The 25,011-nt window shown below is 41.3% G+C and overlaps 1 protein-coding gene and 1 long non-coding RNA gene across 3 annotated transcripts in view; one reads left to right on the plus strand and one right to left on the minus strand.

The window, feature by feature from the left end:
• Positions 1-575: 575 nt before the first annotated feature.
• Positions 576-25,011, plus strand: part of mtus2a (microtubule associated tumor suppressor candidate 2a) — a 44,544-nt gene continuing 20,108 nt past the window's right edge. Inside the window, exons 1-4 of one of the 2 annotated variants that reach the window (XM_085175211.1) lie at positions 576-763; positions 14,062-16,316; positions 17,232-17,490; positions 20,522-20,767. In XM_085175211.1, the coding sequence (XP_085031337.1) occupies positions 14,304-16,316; positions 17,232-17,490; positions 20,522-20,767 (2,518 nt within the window). In that variant the 5' untranslated portion in view covers positions 576-763; positions 14,062-14,303. The remainder of the gene's footprint in view (positions 764-14,061; positions 16,317-17,231; positions 17,491-20,521; positions 20,768-25,011) is intronic. The other variant, XM_085175212.1, reaches the window with a different exon arrangement.
• Positions 21,764-22,802, minus strand: LOC146509905 (uncharacterized). The gene is made up of 2 exons (XR_014876510.1): positions 22,602-22,802; positions 21,764-22,567 (listed from the first exon to the last, which is right to left on the minus strand). It is a non-coding gene; the product is annotated as an uncharacterized LOC146509905 (long non-coding RNA).

Genomic DNA, 25,011 nt, shown 5'->3' on the forward strand with positions numbered 1-25,011 from the left:
AATTACAGTTTTATAGTCAAAGCACTTCCCGTAATTTTATAAAAGGAATTTAACTCAAAGGAATGTACATGTTGTGCCAAATCTCAGTATTTAGGAAAAAACTATGTATGGACCTACAACAGTATGAAAGAGATGAACATAAAATACTGAAATACAGGAAATGAGCAGTAAATTAAATATCCAATTCTAAAACAGTTTGGACGCTGTGTAAACTATAAATAAAAAACAGAATCTTTCATTCACAACTGAGATATTTTAGGTCATTTTGAATTCGATCGCAGCAGCAACGTTAGGCCCACTTGCCTGATTTGCACACACAAATCCTACACATATCCTGCTATTTTGGTACCAGTGTCAGTATGTAAACTCCATATGTCTGAAATGCTTAAATGATTTTTGAGTTTATAGCACAGTAGGACTTGTAATTCAGCTTTTCAAAATCCAGTCGCGGTTATATTGGAATCCCACCACGTGGGAAGAGCTGCTTCCCACATGTTCCAGCAGAGGGCGCACATGTGTTGAAAAAGCCCGGGCGTCTGAGCAGAAGGATGCTCAGCCAGGTGTCGGCTGCAGCATCAGCACCGCTCCTCCTCCAGTTCCCTCCTCCTCCTGCTGTCCGCAGTACCTCTCTTTCTCTATCTCTCTCTCTCTGTGCGTCGTTTCTGGCAGCCAGGGAGAGTGGGGAGGGAGTGGAGAGACGCGCTGGCAACTCCTGCGTTTTCACCGACATTCTTCAATGAATCAGCAACAGAGGAAGCTGCAGGTAAGTCGCACGACTGTAAACACCCCGTGCTTATTTTGCTCGGAGGGCCAGCATTGATTTCCCGAAAAAGTGTCGCACTTATTTTGCTCGTAGGATTTCGGGTCTTGCTGCCGGACTCGGTTCGACCAGCACCATAAATACAGTTTGTTTTTGACTAGGAATTTAGCTCGACTCTAAATATAAATAGCTGTAACCTCGAAGTTGAGCCACAGTGTTGGAGAGAAAGTGAGGTCAGAAGGAAGAGACGGTGCGATGGAGATGGATGGAGCAGGTCAAGTCTCTGTGGGTGTTGCTAATGATCCATTATAGATTTTAGGATTTAAACCAGATCCACTGCGCTGAGAGATGACATGGACTTGAGTTTGAAGGATTTTGTTTTCATTTCTCGCCAAATGTTATTTATTTATGAGCTATTTTTTGTGCAGAGTGTTTATAGACTTCAAAAGCAAAGACTCTCACAGCTTTCTAATACATAACATATGATTCTTGTTAACTGATAGCTGAAAAGCTGCAATATTTTCAATTTCTTGTCGCGTTTGCCCGCTCAGCCTTAAGCTTTTTACCAGTGAAAGTGGACAAATGTACATTTATAATACAAAAGTTTGAAGTCTGATAGTATGATTTCATTTCTAAGTCCACGAGTGACACTGCTGCACACTCATGCAAACACTAATTCTTCAGTATCTTGACTGCTTTCAAGGAATCCACGGCACAGAGGCTGTATTGATACTTCAGTTCCATTTGCAACACTTCCCATTTTCTTAGTCTCATTGTTGAAGACTTGAGACCTGACAAAAGAAAACAACGGATGGAACAATTAAAAGTGACTGAGGGATTTCACGCTGTTGTTTCAATTGACCAGTGTCGGATGACTGGATTGTCCTTGAGGCAGTTGGATGGCGGTGTCTTTGTTGGGGTGAATCCCCCTTTTTCAGCTGCTTGGCTGAAGTTCTTGTACTTTTTTCAAATACGTTCTAGTTTGCAAGCGTTAAAGTTCAGAATTTGCCTGTACCACTGAAGTATGCAAACAATATGCCTATAATCTGACAGTTTCCGTGTAAAAATAAGTGATGTTTTCAGCATTTATTGGAATTGTCTGCTGCCACTGTTGATCTCAGTATCAGAGACTTCCCACATTTATGGATCTTCAAGTCCGTTTTGCTAAATTTTACCAATCCCTTCCGATCATGTTAACGTGGAGGTTGACACTGCATCAAAGCAGGAAAGCAGATCTTACGGCCTTGGCTGTACACTGACTGCTCTAGTTGCTGCTCTCGATGCTGATGCATGTGTGATTGATTCATTACATCTGACCTCTGCTAGGTCTGAAGAGCGATCAATTTATCAGATCTCTGCCAGAAATACCACTGCCGGCTGTGTGTGTCTGACTTTGTGTGTTTTGTCTAAGCGAGAGGTTCCTATACCGTGTGTGTGTTTGTGTTTGTGTGTGTGTGTGTGTGTGTGTGTGTGTATGTATTTGTTTCTGTAGGTACAGAAAAGCCTATGAATGTAGCACACCGGTATGACCTTCAAGGTTATTTAATAGGACAGAACGGAGGAGAAGGAGGAGGAAGGAAGGGAGAGAGGGAGAAATTGAGATGGAAAGTGAACTGAAGCTGAGAAGGACATTAAAGTTGGTCAGTGTGCCTTTGAATAACATGTCACAAGTGCAAGGCTTTAATTATTTTGAAACATTTTTGTCTTTTTTTTTTTTTAACATTTTTGCTTGGATGATTGTGGTCTACTAATAAATATAACAGTGGTTTCCCGATAGTGGTGAAATAGGCTTAATGTAAGAAAATGATAGAAAAGGTTGCAGTTATTTTAATAACACAATTGTAAGAATCCTCCACACTTTGGACGCAAGACGCTCTGCACTTGCAAGTGCACGTACACACGCATGTGCCTTATGTGTGAACCGAGCATCAGCACACGCATTCTCGAATTCACGCTGCTTTTGTCTGGAAGGTGGCATTGAGCTTATTGTAGCTCCTCCCCTGCAGTCGCAGGCAAGACATTACAGGGTGAAAAGAGAGGCACGCCTCCCCTCATGACACACACACACACACACACACATACAGTTTTCCGTGTCCCACCAGGAGCAGACATGAAAGACCTTTATTCACTTGTGTCAGTCAGTTTAAGCGCTCACCTGATTTTGCTTTTTTATTTTAAATGTATCTTATTTGTATATTTGTCTCATATTATTTTATTAAGCTACAGACGTTATTAAGAAACTTTATAGAATTGTGTCAATGAACTTAAAAGCATGTGTGTGATAGAAAGAACCGCTGTAGTTATCCTTGGTTAGGTCTACCTCATTAATGTTTTATGAAACTTCTCAACAGTGTACATCTATGTTCTTTTTTTAGACTTACTCCCACCAAATAAAATCCACTCCCAGAACAGCAGCGCAAGGGAATTCTTCTCCTGTGTTGTACTTTCTAGCTTTCCATTATTGAACGTATGAAAACACTTAAAAAAAGCTTACCCCCCTCCCACACACACACACACACACTTTTTGCATATCATTGCCCCTCCCAAAAAAACCCTCATCTCACCCTATTCTTTGCTCACCTCTCACTGATCCTTGGGCAGCTCTCCCTCCCCCACACCCCAGGGGTTTACCACTTGCTCATTGCACATACGCTTGCACATTACAATACTAACCAGAATCCGTCACATCCCCGCTCCTTTGCACCCCCTCGGCACTCCGCAGCATCATTTTCTGTTTCTATATTCTCTCGAAATAAACACAAGTGACTCAGCTCGTCTAAGTTGCTCTCAGCTTCTCTTTGTCTGGGCCGTTTCGCCTCTCCTGCTTTATGTCTGACTGTGTATGTCTGCGAGTCTTGGTGAGCTTGTGGCATCCTCACAGTCCCACGGAGAATTGCACTATCATTGCACCGCTTTGCATTTGAAATGAACTCCTCTTTGTCCCGCCTCATACAGTTTCGCACGGCCAGCTATGGAAGAGTTAACATTTTTTTTTTCTGCGACAGGAGTGAGGCTAGTGGGTGGAGGGGCTTTACTAATAACAATGCGGTGGTGCTCCTACCAGCAGCCAGCATGGACAAACACCCTCTTTTCTGCTCTCCTTACCTCAATAAACCCTTGTCTGGACCTTTGCAAACACGTGTTTTAAAGGCACGTAGTTGCTGCTTTTAACCTGATAGTTCAGGTTGAATATCCAGAAAGGACTCAGCTTTGTTGTCGTTTTTATTTATTTATTTTTTCCTCATATTTCTTGCCTTTTTCTTTCATTTCATCTTAGGTGGGCTTTTGTTGCATTGGTCTTGCTTTTTATGTGCCCCATTCTTACATTAAAAAAAAATGTAAAATGTAAAATTGTAGTTTAACCATGTAGATCACGTTGCACCATAAAGTTTATTATTATTGTCTGCCCTCACTTTATCCCAGTCCGGCATTACTGACTGCATAGCCTGGTGAAATAGACAGCGAAGCGGGACCGTGTCCGATTTAGTAGAGATTCCACCCGTGTTTTTGCATAAAAAGCAAGGCTAAAAAAAATAAATAAATAAGGAGATGGTAAATCCCATAAATAGATGTATGCATGCATGCAGACCTTTTGTTTTGTTTTTGTTTTTTTAAGCCTCATTTCCCCCCCAGTTAGGAGCTGTTTCTTTGTCTGCCCCTGCTGCAGCGATAGTCACTGCCTGAGTGTGAGCTGTTGTGTGTGAAGGTGATTCTCGTGTTTGATGATCTTTCATTTCGCATGCACTCGGTGATCACCTTGGTGCTTTATGGGGGTTTTCGGATCAGAAGTCCTTTTGTTTTTGTTCTGCCTCCCGTGTTGGCAACAATGGGACAAACCTAGCGTGCGAACACGTTTTGATGGATGGATGTGCACGTGAACCCGTGCCAGCGTTTGACCGTTTTTCATTTGGTTTCACCTAATAAATCTAATTTCTGGCATATTGTGATCTGCTGCTGATTTCATAGCAGGCGCCAAACGCCGCCTGCCTGCCCGAAATAAGGGAATAAATCAGCTTTTATTGGAGATAATCTGATATTCTCATTCTCCCTTATTCACTCATATATGACCACCCACTATGACTCAAGATCCTGTAGAAATCCTGTTACCGATTCCCCTGCGATATAGACTTATTCCCCTCCCCCGGGGTACAAAAAGGTGTCCAACTGTAGGAGTAGAGTGGGGGGATGAGCTGAGAGGAAATCATTTGGGCAGATGTAGCCTGCTGATGTGCCATCTATAAGGATGAAAATGAGATTGATTACCTCACCCTGCCCTTATTAACTCTGTATTATTGGGATGAAAGAGAAGAGGGGAGCAAAAGAGACAGAGTTGTTGAGAAAGGCATAACACCAAAGAACTGAAGGGACATCGCTGAGCTCAGTGTTGTGCTAAATTCTGTCAGCGAGGCGACGCTGGTTGATGAGGAGCATGTCTGTAAGCACAGCTACAAAGAAAATTGGTGCAAAACAACAATCAAGCAGCTGGAGAAGACTATTTATGGTTATTTTTGCACTCCTGTTTGCCTCGCTGTTTCTGTGTGATGGTAATCCCTTTGCTGTGTGCATACTGGGTTATTGCTCGGTTCACACATATAAACAGTCGAGCATACTTCAGTGAATCATCACTTGTGAAATTCTGTCTGCAGGCTATCTATTGTGTCTTGTGAAAATGGAGCGTTTAGCTTATTTCACTCCTATTTCTGTCTGTGTGGTTCGCAGACAGCGATGAGGTGGCGGCAGTGGGGTTGAAAGGGAAGGAATGGATGACTAATTCTTAGCTAATTTGTGAATAGGTTTTTTCGCTAAGCTTTATCCTGCTGGATGATTACGTTAAGGAATGCAATATAAAGACAATATCCTCCGCCCCCACCAAATTAGCACAAATATGATAGTTTTTATGTCTTAAATCTATCCACGGCTCTAGAACACGGCTTTTCACAAGTTCACACTCTCCAACATGTTCATTGTACAAGGACACACAAGGGTGATGTCATTGGTGATTAATTGCATGTATGCAAAGACACAGCATGGACTGAATTAGAGAGAGAGACAAAAAAAAGATTTTAAGGATAACCGCTCCACTGCATTTTAATGCAAATCCTTGCACAATCCAATTTTCAAATGCGGGAACAATCAGGAGTCATAAATTATGTCGTCGCTTTGTCCATTTGAGTTTGGTCCCCTTTTGCTAATATTGCAATGTGATGGAATTTACATCTCAGCAGAGGTATGTACGGATGAAAGAGCGATAGGGCATGGGGCAATGAATATATGTGTGTGTTCCTGGGTTTCCCCTTGGGACCACAGAGCTGTAAAACCTGTCTGCTCTCCAGTGGGGGAGGAGAGAAATAAAGCAAAGTGCCAAAGACAAATGGCTTCTGTAATAGCCACATGTGCTGCTGGACCAGCAACAAAGACACTGAGGGGGAAGGCTCGTGTTGATGTGTCTACACAGGTGACTGCCTTTGTACTGTCACATGCGTTCATGCGATACAGAAAATGTAAACCAACTCAGCAACAGAAGAACAAAAAGATATGCCCATCAAATTTCTTTACTTGCTTTCAAAGAAGAATATATAAGATGCCGGGGCATATTCCTTTGAAATTTCATGTTGTTTTTTTTATCTGGAAAAAATTCTTTGCGGCACTCAACTTTGATCCCCTGAATGAATCCAAGACTGGCAGCCCCTACCCTTCTTGAAATCTGTAAAACCTTCTCACATATTTTGGCTCATATTTTGACCTGAGAGGAAGTAGAGAACTGAAGAGAGGAGGCTGAATCGTCACCACTCTTACTATTGCAAGATATTAGTGTCTTTAGAGACACAGTTTTCTTCATCCAGTTAAAAAACAAAACACAGCATTCTCTCTGTAAGTCAAATATTCATTAGAAATGCCTTATAGCAACATATTGAACAATTCAATTTGTAATTGTAAGTGAGAGGTTACAGCACAGTTAGATGGTTACTTTAATTTGAGCTCTACTGATGGAGTGGAGATTTTTTTTTTTTTTAAAAAGCTGGTAGGTAGGCAAAACTAAAATAAAGAGTGGCTAATGTGGCCAGGAAATAGCTATTAGTGTGTCAAGTCAAGTACTTCCATTGTTTCATGTAGTACACGATCTACTGCATACTTAGTTGTGGAGTATGTGAATTTCAACAGGTTAATTTAGCTAGCTGTTGCATGTCTGAACTTCTACATCTTTCTGTGAATCTGAGCACACATAAAATAACATTTTTCTACAGTCAAGATTAAAATTGACATACACGCAACATTAAACACCATTACACCAACATGACATGTGCTTTAGATGGCTGAAATAAATCTTATTTAGCTATTGCTGACATCATCATTGATGCTATTATTGGCTGACATTGTTTGGAACCCTGTCTTTCCATTGCGTAGCCAAGAGTTAACTTTGTGATGTTTATGAGTACATCATCAGTGTGCTCACTTCATGTAACAATACTTGATTGAGTGAACAGCAGAGATGCACCGATCGACCTGTCAGGGAGCAGAACTGGACAAATTCCAGCGTTCTCGTCCCAGATTGGTGGCTGCCTGGTCAGCCTCACTCATGTGTAATTACAAGCTGGTCTGTTTCATGCCTGCACAACACAAGCGCAGGTTTCACAGGCAAACGGCCATGCACCCACTCACAGCCACACCCTAACACGTCATTAACGTGGAAGTTCTTCACTGTGAGTGAAGTCACAGAGTAAAATACTTAATCCTCAGCCTGGCTAAAAATGGCCATTTTAGTGATGTGGCTAAAGGTAAAGCTATGCAGATGTCAGACCCAACCACAAGACAGCAGCCTCGGTATGAGCAAAAGATCAAAGCGGTTACAAGAAAAACTATGGAGACTAGTGAAAAAGAGAAAAAGGTTGATGTTCTTTTTGTATTGAGTGTATGTAAACATGCTAGAAAAATTAGCATAATAAAATAAATAACATTTATTTTATTACAGAAATCTGTTTCATTGACTTTTGTTTGGTAAGGCAATACATCAGCTAAAGATTATTGTACAGGAACCCCGTAACGCATTGGAGTCGAAGGAAAATTGTGCGTTTTAATTTCTTTCATTATGAAAATCAGATTTTGCATTAAAGAAAAGTTGAATTCATACTGTCAGTTTTAATACTTAGGAAGAAAATTGACAAAAAAAAAATAGGCATCAGTGGGTCACACTTAGAAAAAAACTGAAGAAAATTGCAGTTGGTGCATTTCTAGTGAACACACTTGTGTGAATGCAGACTATTTGAGTCGCAGCTTAGACAAACTGATTGGAGTGTAGATGCAGGTGTAAATGATCAAGGTTGAGCAGACACCAGTGTAGAAGGGAGGAATAGAAGCAAAGCAAGCAAAACAACAACTAGACACACAGGCTCCTACAGCCTGGCTTTACTTCTGTCAGGAGATTTACTTATGTGTGCCCACAGTTGAGAGATTAAAAAAGAAAACGAAAAAAACAACAACTCCCAGTTTCAGCGACATGACCAGTACCAATTAGTATTAAATCTTGTAACAGATTTTTGTTAACTGATTTGCTCTCTTGGGCTTTTATCAGTAAGTCGCTTCAGAAAAGGGGCTCTGTAGTGCATCCTATAGAGGGCCAAATGAGCACTAATTAGAACACTTGTGTGCTCCAGCAACAACTCTCTTTTCTGTATCTATTTGCATGTCTCATTTCTCTCACCTCAGGTCTGTGTCTCAGTCTCTCACCCACACAGACTCATTCCTGCTTGGAGACAAAAACGGAAGGTTAAGGAAAGCCTCCGTCTTTTCTTAAATCAACACCACTTTCGAGTTTCCTTGAGACCCCTGTCATGTATTGTTACCAACCTCTTGTCTTTCACCTTCTAAAAAGAGCTTTCCGTCTTAAACGCAGCACTTCGTGGGTTAGGAGCCCAGTGAAAAAAATCACAAATACAAGTGTCATTCTCCAAATTTAAGCACTGCCAAGATATCCCCATATCACAGCCCACGCTCCCATCACTTAAGCTATGTACCTTTCCACCTTTTTGCAGGGATATGATTGCTCCTTCGCTCATTTATGTTTAGTACTGTGTGTATTTTGTACTGTGTGTGCTTGTGGCTGAGTGCGCCTCTAACAACAGTTGCGTGTAGGTGTGAGTTTACATGTGAAATTGATGCACAGTAGAATGCATAGGAATGTAAAAGCATAAAGGTGACCTTCAGATCTTTATTGTATGACTGACTTTTTTCACTTGTGGTAAATTCCAGCATGAGGAAATGTATTATCTGCATCCGATAACAGCTTTGTTGGGTTATGCCTACATCTATTATTTCCCAGATGAGCTCAGTCTGAATACTTAGCTCAACATGTACATGTACAGTTAGGTGAAACAAAGCCTGCCTTTCTTCTTAACACCTAAATCTGAATGATGTGGCACAGGTTACAATATTATCCTCAAGCAGCTTACCCTATTTATTCAATTTGGATAAAAGGAAAATAAATGTTAAAAAAATACTATAGCATATGTTTATTTGTTCCCTAACTCCTCCTATATGTGTTAAACAATCTGGAAATTTACTATATAAACCTTTTATGATACCTGGATTGACTATATATATGTGTGTGTAGAGCTTGATCAATGGCAATCTAACGTGTACGTTACATGTAAGTTGTCGCCTTTACATACATTACCTGTACAATATTTTTGTAAATAAATTTTTCTAAATAACTTTTACTGCAGTGTCGCTGGATTACAAATGTAAAAATAGGTGTTCATCAAACACTGACATTAATAGCGCTTGTAATGAATTACTTTGTCTTCTACAATGAGTATGTAGCTTCAAATAGGCAGAATGAATATATGTTTGTATTCATTTGTTTGGTCTTTCTGAACAGCAATTTTTGCCATTTCACTATATATGAAGATAAAGGGAATAACATTATAAATGAACATGCATGTATGTGTTTTTATATATACGTGTGGCGAGCAAGTGCAGACAGGCTTGGCTTGTATAATGTAAATAAGGGTTTGGCTGTGCCAGGAGTGCTTGTGGCAACAGTGCGTTTATAACTCGTAACTACTCTTATATAATGCATAGTACCCTGTCCACTTAGTTTTTCTTATTTGCAGTTTTTCCTTTGCTCTGAGCTGGGTGATCAAAGAGATTTTTCACATTTGTTAGATTTTGTAATTGCATAATTCATATTCCTGCCAACCGACACGCCTTCAACCAACACTCCCTCGCATGTGATCTTCTTTACTTAGAGGATCTGAGCGTGTGTGACATCAAAATAGCCTACTAACGAGGAAAGGCAGCTGAGGTTTTTTTTTCGTTTCAGATTTTTCTCTTTTTTTTACTATCATCCACCAGTTTCTATTATTCTATTTGATTCTATTATTTTTCAAGTTATGATTAGAGTTTTGCTGGATTGTTTTCTGTTTTGGATTTTCTCAGTTAGGTGAAATGCAGCTTATTCTGGTTCAGCCACTGTGACCGAGCTCAGCATCCAGCCTCCCGAGAGTGCTGTCATCAGCACAAGCTGCAGCACTACATCAGTGCCAAAATTGATCTGCCACACATGTCTTCTCAGGGAATTCTCTCACCCTGTAGCACAGCTCTCTGCCACTTTCCTTCCCTCCTATCGGTCTCTGTCCCCGCCTCTGTGTGAGCAATTAGCTAATTATTTGATTGTTTGCGCCAATCAAGGGTAAATATGAGCAGGGTACACACAGGCAGAGGGGAGCAGACATTGTGTGGATTATCCTCCATGTTCTGTTTGTCAGGCACAATGAATTTCCATGTGTTCCCATTGTGTGTGTGTGTGTGGGGGGGGGGGGGGGATGTTTACTTTACCACAATCTCAATAAAAGAGTTGGGTTTTTAGATTTTATAACTAAAATTCTTTTAAAAAAAATGACCTCATTTTAGTTTGCTAAAGCCAACTTTTATTGCTTTTATTTATTTATGCTTTAAAAAAAATAGAATATTAGGTTAACTTTGAAGGTATCTCCAAATTACTTCTAAGAAAACCTGTAGGAAATTGAACTTACATGTGAATCTTTCCCCTGTCCTTTACATTGAGAGAGAATTTAGCTCTCTAGGTTTTGTGGAATATCAAACGTGCCACAGGCAGTGAGAGCTGTCACGGGGCATGTGGAAAAGCCACTCGCTAATGAGAACAGACACCCCTGCTGCACATATAATTAGAAGGTGGGAGAGCTATTCATACTTTGCTACTCAAACATTCAGTGTGATGGTTTAAGACATGTATTTTACTTCATTCTTTGACTGCACAGACAGATGAATTGATCCAGACAGTTTTGACAGCAGTTGATTGAAATCTGACGCTTGTTTTGTATGAATTTTCTCTATGATGCAGGAAACAGGCCTACAAAACAAGTGAGCAAAAGATGCTCTCCCTGAAGGGCAAAGGAGCTGAAACCATTAATATTCAATGGTTTTAATGCTTCTGGTTCAAGGCAGAAAGAGAATTCCTCAGAGAGCTTTCGTATAATTATGGAGAAATTTAAGGAGACACCCGGAAGTGTTTATTCCGAGAGCGTTTGAGTGTGCGTGTTTTATACTGCATGTTTAACTCATCTCGTAATATGATATGTAGTAATATGTTTCAGCTCTACGGCCTCATTTGTGCATTAAAGGCTAACGCAAGTATTTAAAACACAGTTTTAGAGACTGCAGATTTTAAATGCAGCAGGACGTGCCGTTGTTGTGTACAGTCCAATCATGCCAGTAACTACATCCACCGGCTACAGAAAACATGCTGAGAGGAGAGTGGAAATCCTCCTGTAGTGATCAGACATACCGCATGGACTTATCCCTTCTGAACTGCTGTTTCTGGTCCTCGCCATTAACGACCCCTGCACCTAATTTTCATCTTTTTCATGTTAGGATGATGCCTGCCTTTGAACATATTGGAGACACTGCTTGCTTGTGTTGTACGTTCTATAAAAACTTAATGATCGGAAAAGCTTTTATTACAAGTCTTTTCACCCAGTTCTCATCTTGCTTTCTATTTCACATTGTCTCTTGAGGAAAAAAAAGCTCATTACAAAATACTTCTCACCCTTTCCGCCTTCCTCTTACTTGCCTTCATCAACCATCCCCAGGGTGATTCCTTCACTTACATGCAAACACGCTGTACTTCTCTCTTCACATATCTCTCATAACTAAAGTGAACAAATACAGTAACTGTCCCTGAACTCGTGCTGATCACAGTAAGAACATTGCTATTACCTCAGTGATGCGCTTTATGGATGCTGTTTTGCATAAAATAACTGGTTTTCAAAATAGTGAAACAAAGATTTTGGTGCTCAATTCAGTGAAACGTGCAATGTTTAGCCTCAAAATACACATAAAATACATAATGTAAAAGACCCATTATACAGGATTATTTAAATTTTATTGATATTATCGATTCAAAATGCATCTGTCACTTCAGTGTCGCAGGTGGATATTGATTTTAACTAATTATACATAGCTGGGTAGTGTTATCTGTTAGCTCATTGTTGAGCTGAAATATAATTATTTCAGCATATTAGAAAATAGAGTACAAAATGCAACACTTGCATCCAAAAGATACTGACGTAGCAGCCCTAGACAAATGAACGTAACACTGTACTTAGGTGAAGTACTTACTTAGTTTCACCACCTCTGGACATGTCTCTGCTCTCTCTCTCTCTTGTAGGGCAGCTGTCCCCAACCATTTTTGGGCCACGGACCAGTTTTGTCCGACAATATTTTCACGAACCAGCCTTTAACGTGTCACAAATACAAGACATATACCAAAAAAAGAAGATTTATTCATAGCACATGGGAAAAGTCCCATGGAAACCAAGTTAACGATAAAAACAATTAAAAAATAATGATAAAAACCATGAAAACCATCAATTTCGCCTCCGAGCCTCAACTCTCGCGGCCCGGTACCAAACAACTCACAGATTGGTATTGGTCCCCCGGGTGTTGGGGACCGCTGTTGTAGGGGACCTGTTCACTTCATGTATGTAGCCAAATTGGATGCAATTCGTGCAGCCATTAATGGTTATGATGAAATGGAACTCATTATTCAAAATAAATAATAATTTACACTTGCTGAACAGTATAGGATTTTCAAAACCAATACTGATATTTTGTGATTTAAAAATCAGATATATGGACCATTACTTTTTCTTTCAGACACACAAAACATAAATAGATGTGACAATGTAGTTTGAGAACAGTCTTGTTTTGTTGTAACAACAAGTCATCGAATCGCATTATGTACATTACATGTACTCATTTATGCTCTACCTGACTTAGATCACTTGGCTGTTTGTAGGTTCCAAATTGCTGCAACAGGGGAGTTGCAGGGTGCCCTGTGGAGAACAAGCTGTGCAACGTCAGCACAATAACATGGTTGAACGGTGTTTCTCCTGCGTCTTCTTTACTTTTTACATTTTCATTTATTGCCTATTTTAAAAAACTGACTCCAATAAACTGGAGCTGCCAGTATGTCGAGCTTTACTTACAAAGAACCCAATTTTGCCAAGATCAATCGCACCAGTTTCCAAATGATTTGCTTATAAGGAGGAGACATGGCACTCACAGAAATTCAAGGGAGAATTTGCTGGTAGAAGTTTAGCTACTGGGACAAAATGTCCATTGAAACCACTGAACTTAAAGATAATTTGGATAATGTTTTAAAATAAGTATCTGGAATCATTTCAAGATGGCTGCCAAGTGGCCAGACTTGTGTCTAGAATGACTTTGGTGATGCCTGAAATTAAAATGAACATTATTACTTAGAGAACTAATATCTAATTCTCATAAAAATGATAAGTTAAAACCTCCAAGTTCTTTTTGAAAACACAATAAAACTTGCAAACTGCTGTAATTGTGTGCATGTTACATGGCACCAGCTCCATAGGCCCCATTTATGCTAAACTGTCTTGCAACCACCCACTATAAAACAAGAAATCTCTAAGTGGGAGTCAAGAGTTCTCCTCTACTTGTAAAGTCTCTGATGCCTCTGAAATAGAAACAAGGTAGTATTAAAACTGTAATTTTCTTGTTATACTTCCAGTGATTCTTCTCTCATAGGCAACCAGTTTTTTTTCAAATGGCCATCCACTGATATGAGTCACACATTAAGAGCAGAAAATGGTTCGCTGTACACAGCTGATTTCATAATTGCTGCTACCCAGAGTAGGCTGAATATTAAAAAAAAAATTAAGTGACTCTGTGGGGGAACTGCAGAATGGCTGCTTATTAAGCGTACTTGATGCTTTTTTTCTGACAGTTCCCTTTGTTGTCTTTTATTTCAGATTGAAAGACCTTCATTGTGGTGAAAAACCATCAGAGACAGCTTTTTAACGCGCCGTAAATGCAAAATAAGAGACGTAAAGTGAGAAAGGTTTCATGAGATGACATTTTGTCCCTGGCTTATTCAAAAGAGCCGTCATCAGACCCTGAAGAGAAAAGGCAGTGAGGGAAGTAACTTTTGTAGCTCCATAAATGGCCTCAGTACCCTGCAGGTGTCTTTGAGTGTGACAAAAATCTATTCAACATGAGCAATCCAACTAGTATCCAAGGCCTGAGGGTCAGTGTTGACAGAGGAGAAAAGATTGGAAATAAAACCCAGATCCAGTTCACTCAGTCTGGAGATGACAACGCCAATCAGTTATCCTCAATCAGTGATCAAGAAAGAAGAGGTTTGTATGAGGACACGGGATACGGCACAAGCTCTATTCCTCCCTTGGTCTCTCAGAGCGACTCCCCAGAAAAGTTAGAGTTTTGGGGATCAGAGCAGCAATGTGTGGAGTCTGACTATGAGCTTTTGGCACGTCAGGAGATACATACTTACCTGGGAAGCAGGAAGCAGGAGGAGAACGAGGAGGAGGACGATTGTGGAAGCATGAAAGATGGAAAAGATGAAGGTGCCATGTCAATATCATCGAGTTCAACAGCCAGCTCTGCTTCTACCGGCGTGAGGAGAAATGACAATGACAGCAACAGAGTGGAGAGTAAAATTCAGAGAGGCAAAGAGGTTCAGAAAAGGATCGCCTGTCATAGCACTGAGGAGCTAGACGCATGTGTGACAGCAGAGAAACAGGACACCAGGTCAGGCAGAGAAAGATGGAAGGGAGGTCTGAAGGAGTCTAAGTCTGAGACGAATGTGTTTGTCTCCAGCCTGTCAGCTGTTTCCCTCAGTGGAAGCCTGTCTAGTGCTCTGGATGGTGATGGAGAAACTTCTCTCACCTCTCTGTCGAAGACCAACCCTTATCACAATGCCCAAAACACTACCTCAGCCCAGAACAGAAGAAGGGCAGCCCCTGTAGATGCCAATCAGAACTCCCCACCGATGCATCCTCAGGAGACCCTTAACCCAGCATTCTCATACCAGGATCAGAGAAAAGATGAGAGAAGTCATAGAAATGGCTTGTCCTCTGATGGAGGGCTGGGCCAAAGGAGAAAGGCTGGATTTGAGGAGAGGGTGCTGCCACCACGGCGCCAACAGCTTGTGAGACCCCTCTGTCAGACGGAGATGGGAAGAGCGAGGAGTGCAGACTCCAACACTCAGCAAACTGAGACAGGGCAACAGTCTCCTCTTAACCTCTCTGCAGATCCACACAGTAACGGGTCAAACAGAAAGTTTACAAAAACATCTTTACGTGAACCATCGGATTTCTCCCACCTGTACAACACATCTGGAATCTCCCAGCTGAGGCAACCCAGCCAGACATCCCAAAGGGAGACTGCACCAGCGGAAAAACAGCCAGCTACAAGTGCACGCCACAGTTCCAATCCCTCAAACCCTTCCACCTTAGAGAAGAGACCCCAGACTCAGCTTACATACAGAAGGAATTGCTCTAGTCCCAACAGAACTGGGGTTGAATCCAGGTCATCAACCCCTCCACACTCACCTCTCAGGACACCCCAGGGCTCACCATGCAGGCAACCCTCCATGTACCTCGTTTCTAGGAATGTCTCTGGAGTGGTTAGACACATCCCTGCTGTATCAACATCAGCTCAGGGCTATGGCAACAGTTGCTTGAGAGCACCAGTCAAAACTAATATAAGCACAAGTGGAATCCCCAAAGCGCCTCTTAACAACCAGCAAAGCTCCCCCAGCTCTAACAACAACAACTCCCCCAAAGACAGCTCGCCATCACCTAAACTGAAACCTAAAGGAGTTCGCCCCAAAATCATTACCTACGTCCGAAAGAATCCTCAGTTTAAGCCTCAGGCTTCTGATGGACCGTATCAGGTATCCTCTCTACCATCCAGGCTGTCCACATGCACCCACAGCCAAACACCCACATCTTTTAAAGACACACCTAAAGAGGCCCCAAGGCCTGATCCGGAAACCCGAGGAGCCCCAGTTCTTTGTGCCTCCAATCTGCTTTATGATAAGTACCGCCAGGAGATGCAGACAAACATTTTTCCATCAGGAATACTGAATAGGAGTATAAGGGCTCCTGGACACACAAACACCGTTCCACCCGTACACGCCCATAGCCACACAGCACCTCCAAAACTGGGCAGCAAGGCAGACAACTTCTATGGGACACCATCAGAGGTGAGTCCTGTTTACTGTAGAGATGTGATTTTAAGTCTTTCTTTTATTATGAGTCTTACGCACAGTTTATTGACTAAGCATGTTAATGCTTCCATCATGCTGATAGGCCTAGTAAACCATGTATAATTGATAACAGGCCTTTTGCATTTTATGATCACTCTCAGAGGACCTTCATTATTGCTTCTAAACCTATTTCTTATTGATACTGATTCAATAAATTCATTTTGCATTCATACTTATATACGCAGTCAAACACGAACATGGGGAAATAAATATTTAATGCTTGTTGAAGTGCAAAGTCCTCGGGGGGATGAGTTAGTTTTCAGTGCTTCACATGACAATGTATGTGTGTTAGCATTTTGCCTAGAACACAGTAACACTGTTGAGAGTGTCAACATTTCAAATTTATTCCGCAGCTTCCAGTTTCCCTGCAGGACTCTGTTACATTTTCATTTAGAGTTAATAACATCTGATTTGCTGGGTTCCATTTTTCATCAGATTTGATTGCTTCTACTCACAATATAAGAAAAAGAAGCATGCAGCAGAGTTCCAACCTGAGGATAGAAATACCTTTTTTTTCAATAATCAGCATCATGCTGCTATTAGATTACAGGGTGTGTTGCATTTTTGCACAAAATTAAAGCTGCCACACAATCCAGAGATTGTTGTTAGCAAACATGGGTGGAAGTCTGAAGGGGGTTTTAAAGCAAACACACACAATGCAAGTTAAAAAAAAACAAAAGATAACGCTTTTATTATTTTAATCATGAATTTAAGTGTGGCCCATACTTGAAATGCTGCAATGAAAAATGGAAAGCTCTTGTGTGATTTAACTGCACAGAAATGGCTTCAGAAAACACAGCATGTCAGTTATTTTGATGACATTTGACTCTATTTGGTGATTTTGATTTCTAGGTTGGAAGATCCGTCAGCTTGAAAGGCTGCTCCGCTGAGGACGCTCTGCAGAGCAGGACGGCTGCTCAGGCAGGAGGGAGTGGCAGTCTTCTGCGGTCTGGCAGAGGTCTGCGTCTGGGACTGGGAGCTGTCACCAGAACGGCTACGATCTCGGCCAAGGGCAGAGGACCTAGTCAAGGTCAGAGGTCAACACAAGTCTTCAGCCAGCCGGTCCAACCTGTCACCCCAGCAACTAATCAGAAAGACCTGGATAATACAGGTAAATTAAACATTTGACCAGATCTGAATTTTCCACACAGAAAGCAGCAAGGATAGCAACTGTAAATGACCTCTTTTGAGTCATCTGAGCTCATGTCAGATTCTATTTCAGCAACCCAAAATTTATGCTGCATTACCTTTCTTCTCCTCTGCCGCACCAAGCAGTTTTGGGACCCTTTCCTCCCCCTATCAAGTTGGCCCGAGATGAAGGCAGCTCATTAAAATGCATTCTCTGAGATTAATTTTGATCTGATTGGGAATCTTTTAGAGACACTCTGAGGGGACTTGTTCCACACCAGTACGCTGCCATCACCAAAATCAAATAAATAAATAACTACTTGCTCACATTTTCCTCTTTGCGCACAAAGAATTTCCAATTCTGAGGGTTCAGATAGCATCTCTGGCTGCTGAACTCAGATTTAAGTCACAGCTCAACCGTTAATGCAATATTGGAGTCTAAAATTTTCTCATCATCCTGCACACTGCTGGCAGGCTGTGTCATTTATCACTCCCATGCATGTTTGATTTGCTGTGTAGCTGAGGGTGCCAACGCAGACACAAACTGATAACATCCAGAGAGATTTTGTACATGTACATGTGTACTTTAATATATACATATATACACAAAATACATACATACATACCCAAAACTGAACATGCACAATTGATCAGCATAGTTTCATGATGTGCTGGGCTTCCTTATCATAATCCTTATTAATACATATGCATAGCAACTACACACCGCTTGGCCCTCTGGGAACTAAAGCCTTTGAAGTACAAAGCAATTAACACTTAAGTGATGTCACTATCTTCTTCTGGATGGTTTGCATGCTTTGCATGGTTGGATAAACGGCACCTGAAATGCTGAAATTATTTGAGCTTTTCATTTTTTCTCATCAGTCTCCTGGGAAAACCCTAACTAGAACCCCCCACCCCTTTATTTCATTCATCTCTGTGAATAACAACATGTGAGGGAAGAGGAAATCTCTCTGTATCACACAGGTTATAGTAGTTATGCTATAAAGTTATTGTGTAGCTGTCAAGCTGCTCAAACTACTTACTTAATTACTATATAGATACGTCTAAATACTGTATTGTTTTTATAATAAGGACCTTCTTCTCATATGTGTTGTAGCAACCACAGCTTCTTCGTGCTGACACTCTCATCTACTCTAAAAGCAGTGATCCTGATGCTTTGTGCATGTTTTGCTGCAGAGATTGTAATAAACTCAGGTGTTACATTTACATGGAATTTAAGACTCAGTGGAGGTAATCGGTGCAGGTTTTTGTGTCTCACCTTGACCTGACTCTAAAAGACTGGTGATTGTTGCACCTTTCCCAGCTGCCTATCCCATTGAATCTTTCTGGCCTAAATTACTTAATGTCCTTGCTTTCATTCAAAGGCGGTGGACGGAAATATGGTTTTACTCACGTCTTTAGCATTGGCAAAACTCTTAGGGTTTTCTAAGGGAAAACAATTATAGCCTAAAGGACCTTTATAAATAAGCTTTTTGATGGTGACTTTATCACAGAGAACTTTGAGATGTGTGGAATAAAGACACCGGTTACTGCTTTCTATAGTCACAAGCAGTCTGTGGCTGTGGTATTTAGGCTATAGTTGATGATTGCCAAGCTCACTTCTCTCCCTTGTCTCTCAGAGTGAATGAGTACAGAGGAGTGGGGGTTGGGAGGATAGAATAGAAATGAGACCATTTATCTTGAATGATCCTGACCTTCTCACTCTAGAGGAGCAAGCTCCAATCTAATGAACAGACCGCATGGCACACAGATGGGCGCTAAGGATCGAGGGAGGACATGACAAGTGCGAGCAGCAGCATTGATGATGCTGGAAGGGAGCTAGACTGGAAGCTTTTTTAATTTTTCTCCCGGGTTTTCCCCTCTCTGTTCCAACAGAGTTTTATTTCTCCTTCACAAAGTTTTTCTTTCTTTCTCTTGTCCTCACGATGTGGTTGCCCCCATAGCATGCACTGGCACATGCAGCTGTGCCAAATGGAGAGGAAATGAGGGCTGTCTACCTTATCTCTGTAGCCAGCAGGGGATAAAGCTCCTCTTCCACCCAGGATCTAGACCTTGTTCTGCAGGCTAGTGCAGCCAAGATGGAGCTTTTATCCATGGCCTGGGGATTTGCCCACTGCCCATTGTGTGTATATTTGTGTGTAGCCTTTGTTGTTCATGCCTTCACATTTCATCTGTATTGCCATTGGAAACCATAGATTACAGCAAAGAGAGGATTTCTCACAATCGTTCCCTGACAATAGCTTCCTCTATGAGGCTGTGATTACTTTTTTAACCTCAGTTTCTCTCTTTGATTCCAAACATTTTCCTTTTGTCCTTCAATAACAATAGTTTCTCTTTTTTAAAATTTACCTTCCATGCCTTTCCAGTTTGGAAACGACTGCTTTTAGTCTTCCAGATAACTTTGAAGGGTTACTGATAATAAGGCAGTAAGGTTATGGGTTAGATAGATATATTAACAATGACCTAATCTGTGAGTGTCACATTGAATACCATGATAGCGCTGGCATTTGAGAAACCGCTGGCCAGTAGCCCAGTCTGCACTCACCAGCAGAGCCAAACACAGCTGTTCACAGGTTGTTGTGTGTATACTTATTATATTTACTTGGCGCAGCAGTCATAGTCATAGAAGGATGAACTTCCTGGTGCCCACTGAGAGCTTAGTCAACACAGGATAATGAATGGTTCACAGGGGGATAAACATCACAACTGTTGAGCTTCTTGTATATATTTTGCCTAATGAGTTAAGTCAATAAGTACTAACACACACACATACATGCACACACACAGACATCTGTACACAAAATTACTTTCCTGTATATCAGGATTCATTTGTTGCAACTTAGACAAAAGGAGCATAAATGCAGTAGAGCCAGATATGATGAAATGCAGTGAAGTAGTGCTTTTTTTTCTCAGTTCTTTGCATATGTCTTGATTAGTTTTTTAGAATTCTCAGTAATACACATGAGATAACATGATTTATGCTTGATTCTCAGATGACCAGGCTGCCACCCCGCCTGCTACTATGACAGCAGCAGCCCAGCCCCAGGCTGCAGCGGCCTCCAGGTCTCTGCTTCCCAAAGCAAGTCAGTCGGGTCTTCGCCCCCCAGGTTTCAGCTCCAGCCGCCTGCCCGCGGGCCGCCTGGCGGCATTTGGCTTCGTCCGGAGCTCCAGCGTGTCCTCTGTCTCCTCGGCCCATTCTGCTGACAGCACACAGAGTGACCCCTGCAGAACAGCTCACCGTGAGTCAGCTCAAATCTGTTGACACCACCATTACCACGCGTGAGATAGAGGCCCTTCCATGCACGCTTCTGCTTTTCGATGATGCCACGTTCACGTCACGCGAATGCCTGCCTGTTAACTTTAATGCCGACTTTATCACCACATTATGATACATTAAGTGTGATAAGCACTTAAGCGCTTTTGTTGCCTTCCACTGTGTTTTCCCTCATGAATATAGTTTGCATAAACAGCCCCCACCCACATGCATTATGTTAGGGTTTGCTTTCTCTTTGAGTTCCACCCCTCCTGCAATTTATCCTTCACTCTGAATTTTCACACACAATATCAATGTAATTATCGTCTGCAGAGACACAGATTCAAAGAGCACATCTTCCATAACACACGAGGACACCAAAGAAAAATCAGATTATAGTCACTAGCAGTGCAGTGTGTAGCTGTGATAAGTCAGTTCAGTGCAGTCAATTCGCATTAGTGTTTTATCATCAATAGGTTTGTGCACAGGCCATGTTGGTCTTTCCATTCTTACGCTTAGTGTTTGTCAAAACGACACAGCACACATCATCGTTACCCAGACTTACCAGTAATTTTACAGGTTCTTACTGTAACTGGGTCTGTGCTGCAGATTCTGTCAGCATTAGCAGAGATAACAGCAATGCTTGTGTGAATAGCTTTCATTTTCACAGTAGCAGGGGCCTGGAAGAATTTACAGTTGTGATCCCAGTGCTGCTTGGCAGACTGGTTAGATAGTTGGCTGAATTTTGTGATGGCTGCATGTGTATTTAATGTGACCTACATAGGAAATGCTTGCTTTTCCTCTCCCAGTTACAGTTGACGTAAGCGCCTCGCTCTCACGCACATCAGGCCCCCTGTTATGTCATCGCTCCTTTCCCTCATTTCCCCCCTTGTGCTCATACTTTTTTTTATCCTTGTCTTTTCTTTGCCATTGGTTAAAAAGTGAACACAAACTGTGCAGTACTGAGGGAACAGCTCTCTGCAGTGCAACAGGGAAAAGAGGAATCCCTCTGGGTTTCCAAAGCAGAATGTGTTTATCTTTTTTTTTTTTTTAAACAAAGCTGCATAAATAGGGAGGTTTTATTTTTGAAAAGCCCATGTGCTTCAGGAGAAAAAAATGTTTTTGTTTTAAACTTTGTACGTATTGATGAAGGAAGTAGCACCATTACTGACTAAGAGTGGGGGCACGTGTATGTGTGTCAAGCTGAAATCAGTAATTTTAAGAATCCTTTATTCATGAATATTTATTGTCTTTTGGAGCTATTTCTAAGCAACTATACATCTTAGCATCCTCAATTTAAACAACTGCAAGTACAACTTATGCGGATAAGTCACCACTTGGCAAAGGTCTGGGAGAAGACCCAAACTGTCACCCGTAGATGGGAGAAAACTGGTTAGGATGTTCAGTAGCTGTTATGGAACGGCTGCGTGCAGACAGGAATAGGACCCAAGGTGCAGACACTTGGAGGCAACACTTGAACTCAAGACAGCTTTAATGTTAAACTCAAATATAACATAACTGGAAATAACAAAATAAACTTACACCGGAAGACTGACAGAACACACAGCTAGATAAACAGTAGATCGCGACACGGACACAGAGAAACACAGGGCTTAAATACACAGAGGGAGCAATCAGGGAATGGGTAACAGGAGGGAAACACAGCTGGGGCAAATCAGGCCTAACGAGACAAGGGGAAGCGAAACCAGATACATTAACATCAGACAAGGACCTTCAAAATAAAACAGGAAACATGACACAGACTGAACTAAAGACACAGACTGAACTAAAGACACAGACTAACACGCGCGCACTGCAACAGAGGGAACAGAGACGTGGGACCAGGGCAGACACAGACACTGACTGGACACGGGGCTATAGCAAACAGGGGAGACAGCAACTAAGGATTACACAGAAACAAACCATAAGACATAACTCTAACGAAGAAACCAAAGAATAGAAAAGATAAATAATACAATAAACTCAAAACCCTGGGTCAATGACCCAGGCATCCTAACAGTAACAACCATCAAATCTCAAGCTTGTTATAAACTGGAAACTTCTGATTCATCAGCATCACTTTCCACAGTGAACAAATAATGGGTTGTTTTCTTGCCGTGGCACTGGTGCGTTGCACAAAGTGGATGGAACAATGAATTAGGACTACCTCCAAATCCTTCACCTCGAATCAACACCTAGACGGTAAAATTTGTTCATAATTAAGTGCTCTAATAGGATAATGATCAAAAGTAATCAATTTATGTTCTTAATTTTATATAAAACCTTCATTTCTACAGTTTTTTTCTTAAAATAAAATATTTCAAATAATGTCGCACATAAGTGAAATTTGATTTAAGATATTTCTGCTGAGCAAACATTCATTAATTACATCCAGACACACTGCAGCTCTTCACATACTGTAATGATACACTTGTACTACTAAATCAGAGAAGAACAAACACAATGTGACATGATCTTTCTTGCTGGCACATTGTCTATTTAAAAAGCTCTCAGCATTAATGTGCAGTAGCCAATCACCTGTCGGTCAAAACTCCTTAGGCAGTTAAACCTTTATACATCAAATATACTCAGAAAGTGTAGCAGCACCTGCCAGGACAACAGAGAAGACTAGAAATTTTTAAAAGTAGTGCCTGCAGCAGAATATTCCTCTTCCTGCGGTGAAGGTGAAGCTAAAATGGAATAGAGGATGATAGACGTGAGAGGAGGAAGATTAAGGTCCTTTGATGTTAAGTTTTATGTGTGTGTCTGTTGGTGTGTTTGTACGTGGCATGCAGTGCAGGAGACAGAAGGAGAGAGCAGAAACATTTATTTCCACTTTTGACTCTGCGTGATGCTTGTGGCCTTTATCAGTGAAGTATTTGAACTCTTGGCCCCTTTTGAACCCCCCAGACTAAACTGGGCTTCACTGCAGATCCTCCTTTTTCTTTCCTGCTGTGTGAGCACTTGATGAGCTTTAAACACAAGGTTGTCTGATGTCTTTTTGTCTTACTTTTCTTTGGAACATTCTTGGGGGGATAACTTTCACAGTCATACTAGCTCTTCTCTTTGCGAGATTAGGGTGAGTTGTCATACATTTATATGTATAATGAGTTTAAAACCACAACAATAAATGTATTTAGGAGTTTTTCTAATCCACATGATCAAAATTATAAATATACATATATAAATAAAAAAATACATACACCCTCACTAATATTTGGTTAATTAGTCCTTAGCAAGTTGCACCTTGATCAGACACTTTTGGTAGTCATCAAAAAGCTTGTAGTATATTTTCAAATGGGTTGAGGTCAGGTCTTTGGGAAGGCCATTTCAGAAGCTTAATGTTAACCTGATTTATCGATTTGAAACCAGTTTGATGTGTGTGTGAGATCATTGTCCTGTTGACAGTGTTGGGAAGGTTACTTTTAAAATGTATTCCATTACAGATTACAGAATACATGTCCCAAAATGTATTCTGTAACGTATTCCGTTACGTTACTCAATGAGAGTAACGTATTCTGAATACTTTGGATTACTTAATATATTATCATGCTGTTTACAACTATGTGAATGTACTATTGCTGTGATTCATTACAGTTACTGAAGGTCCGCGGCTTCGAACGGGACCTCTGACTAATATGGCGGGTTCCGTGTCGGCTCGTAGCCAAAAAATAGCTTTACTTTGTTGTCTGGGTCAACTCTGCTTGCGAGAGACAGAGAGAGGCTTTGAAAGGCTGCTCCAACAGAACTTATTGTTATGGAGGAAAACACGAACACAGTGTACAGTCGAGTCTTAATAGCTTACTTACAACTGGGCTCGTCAGGCACTCTTCTTGGCTGCAGTGGTTATTATTATATTTACATGCTTCCAGCTCCCGTTTCTGCTCGATGACATCTCGTACTTTTCCTTTTCTCCCTCCTCGCGCTCACAGACACATAAGGGGTATGGCAGCCCATTCTGCCAGCAGCACGGACTACACTGCCCATGAGGCTACATTCTTTAGAGCTATACCTGTAGCGTTCTGCTTATTAGCTTAGCACAACAACAAAAAGGTGCTCTCTCACCCAGGAAACACGCAGAGAGAGCGTCACCCTGTAACCATGGCAACCGTAACGCTGCCACCTGGAACAACAGAACGTAGCTGTCAAACAAAACCCAAACAGTCCTGACGCGACAATATGAAACAGGAAAGTACCGCCGTGTAATCCATTTATTTCAACAAAGTAACT

Source organism: Neolamprologus multifasciatus, chromosome 10, assembly GCF_963576455.1.
Source record: "Neolamprologus multifasciatus chromosome 10, fNeoMul1.2, whole genome shotgun sequence".
Lineage (NCBI taxonomy): Eukaryota > Metazoa > Chordata > Actinopteri > Cichliformes > Cichlidae > Neolamprologus > Neolamprologus multifasciatus.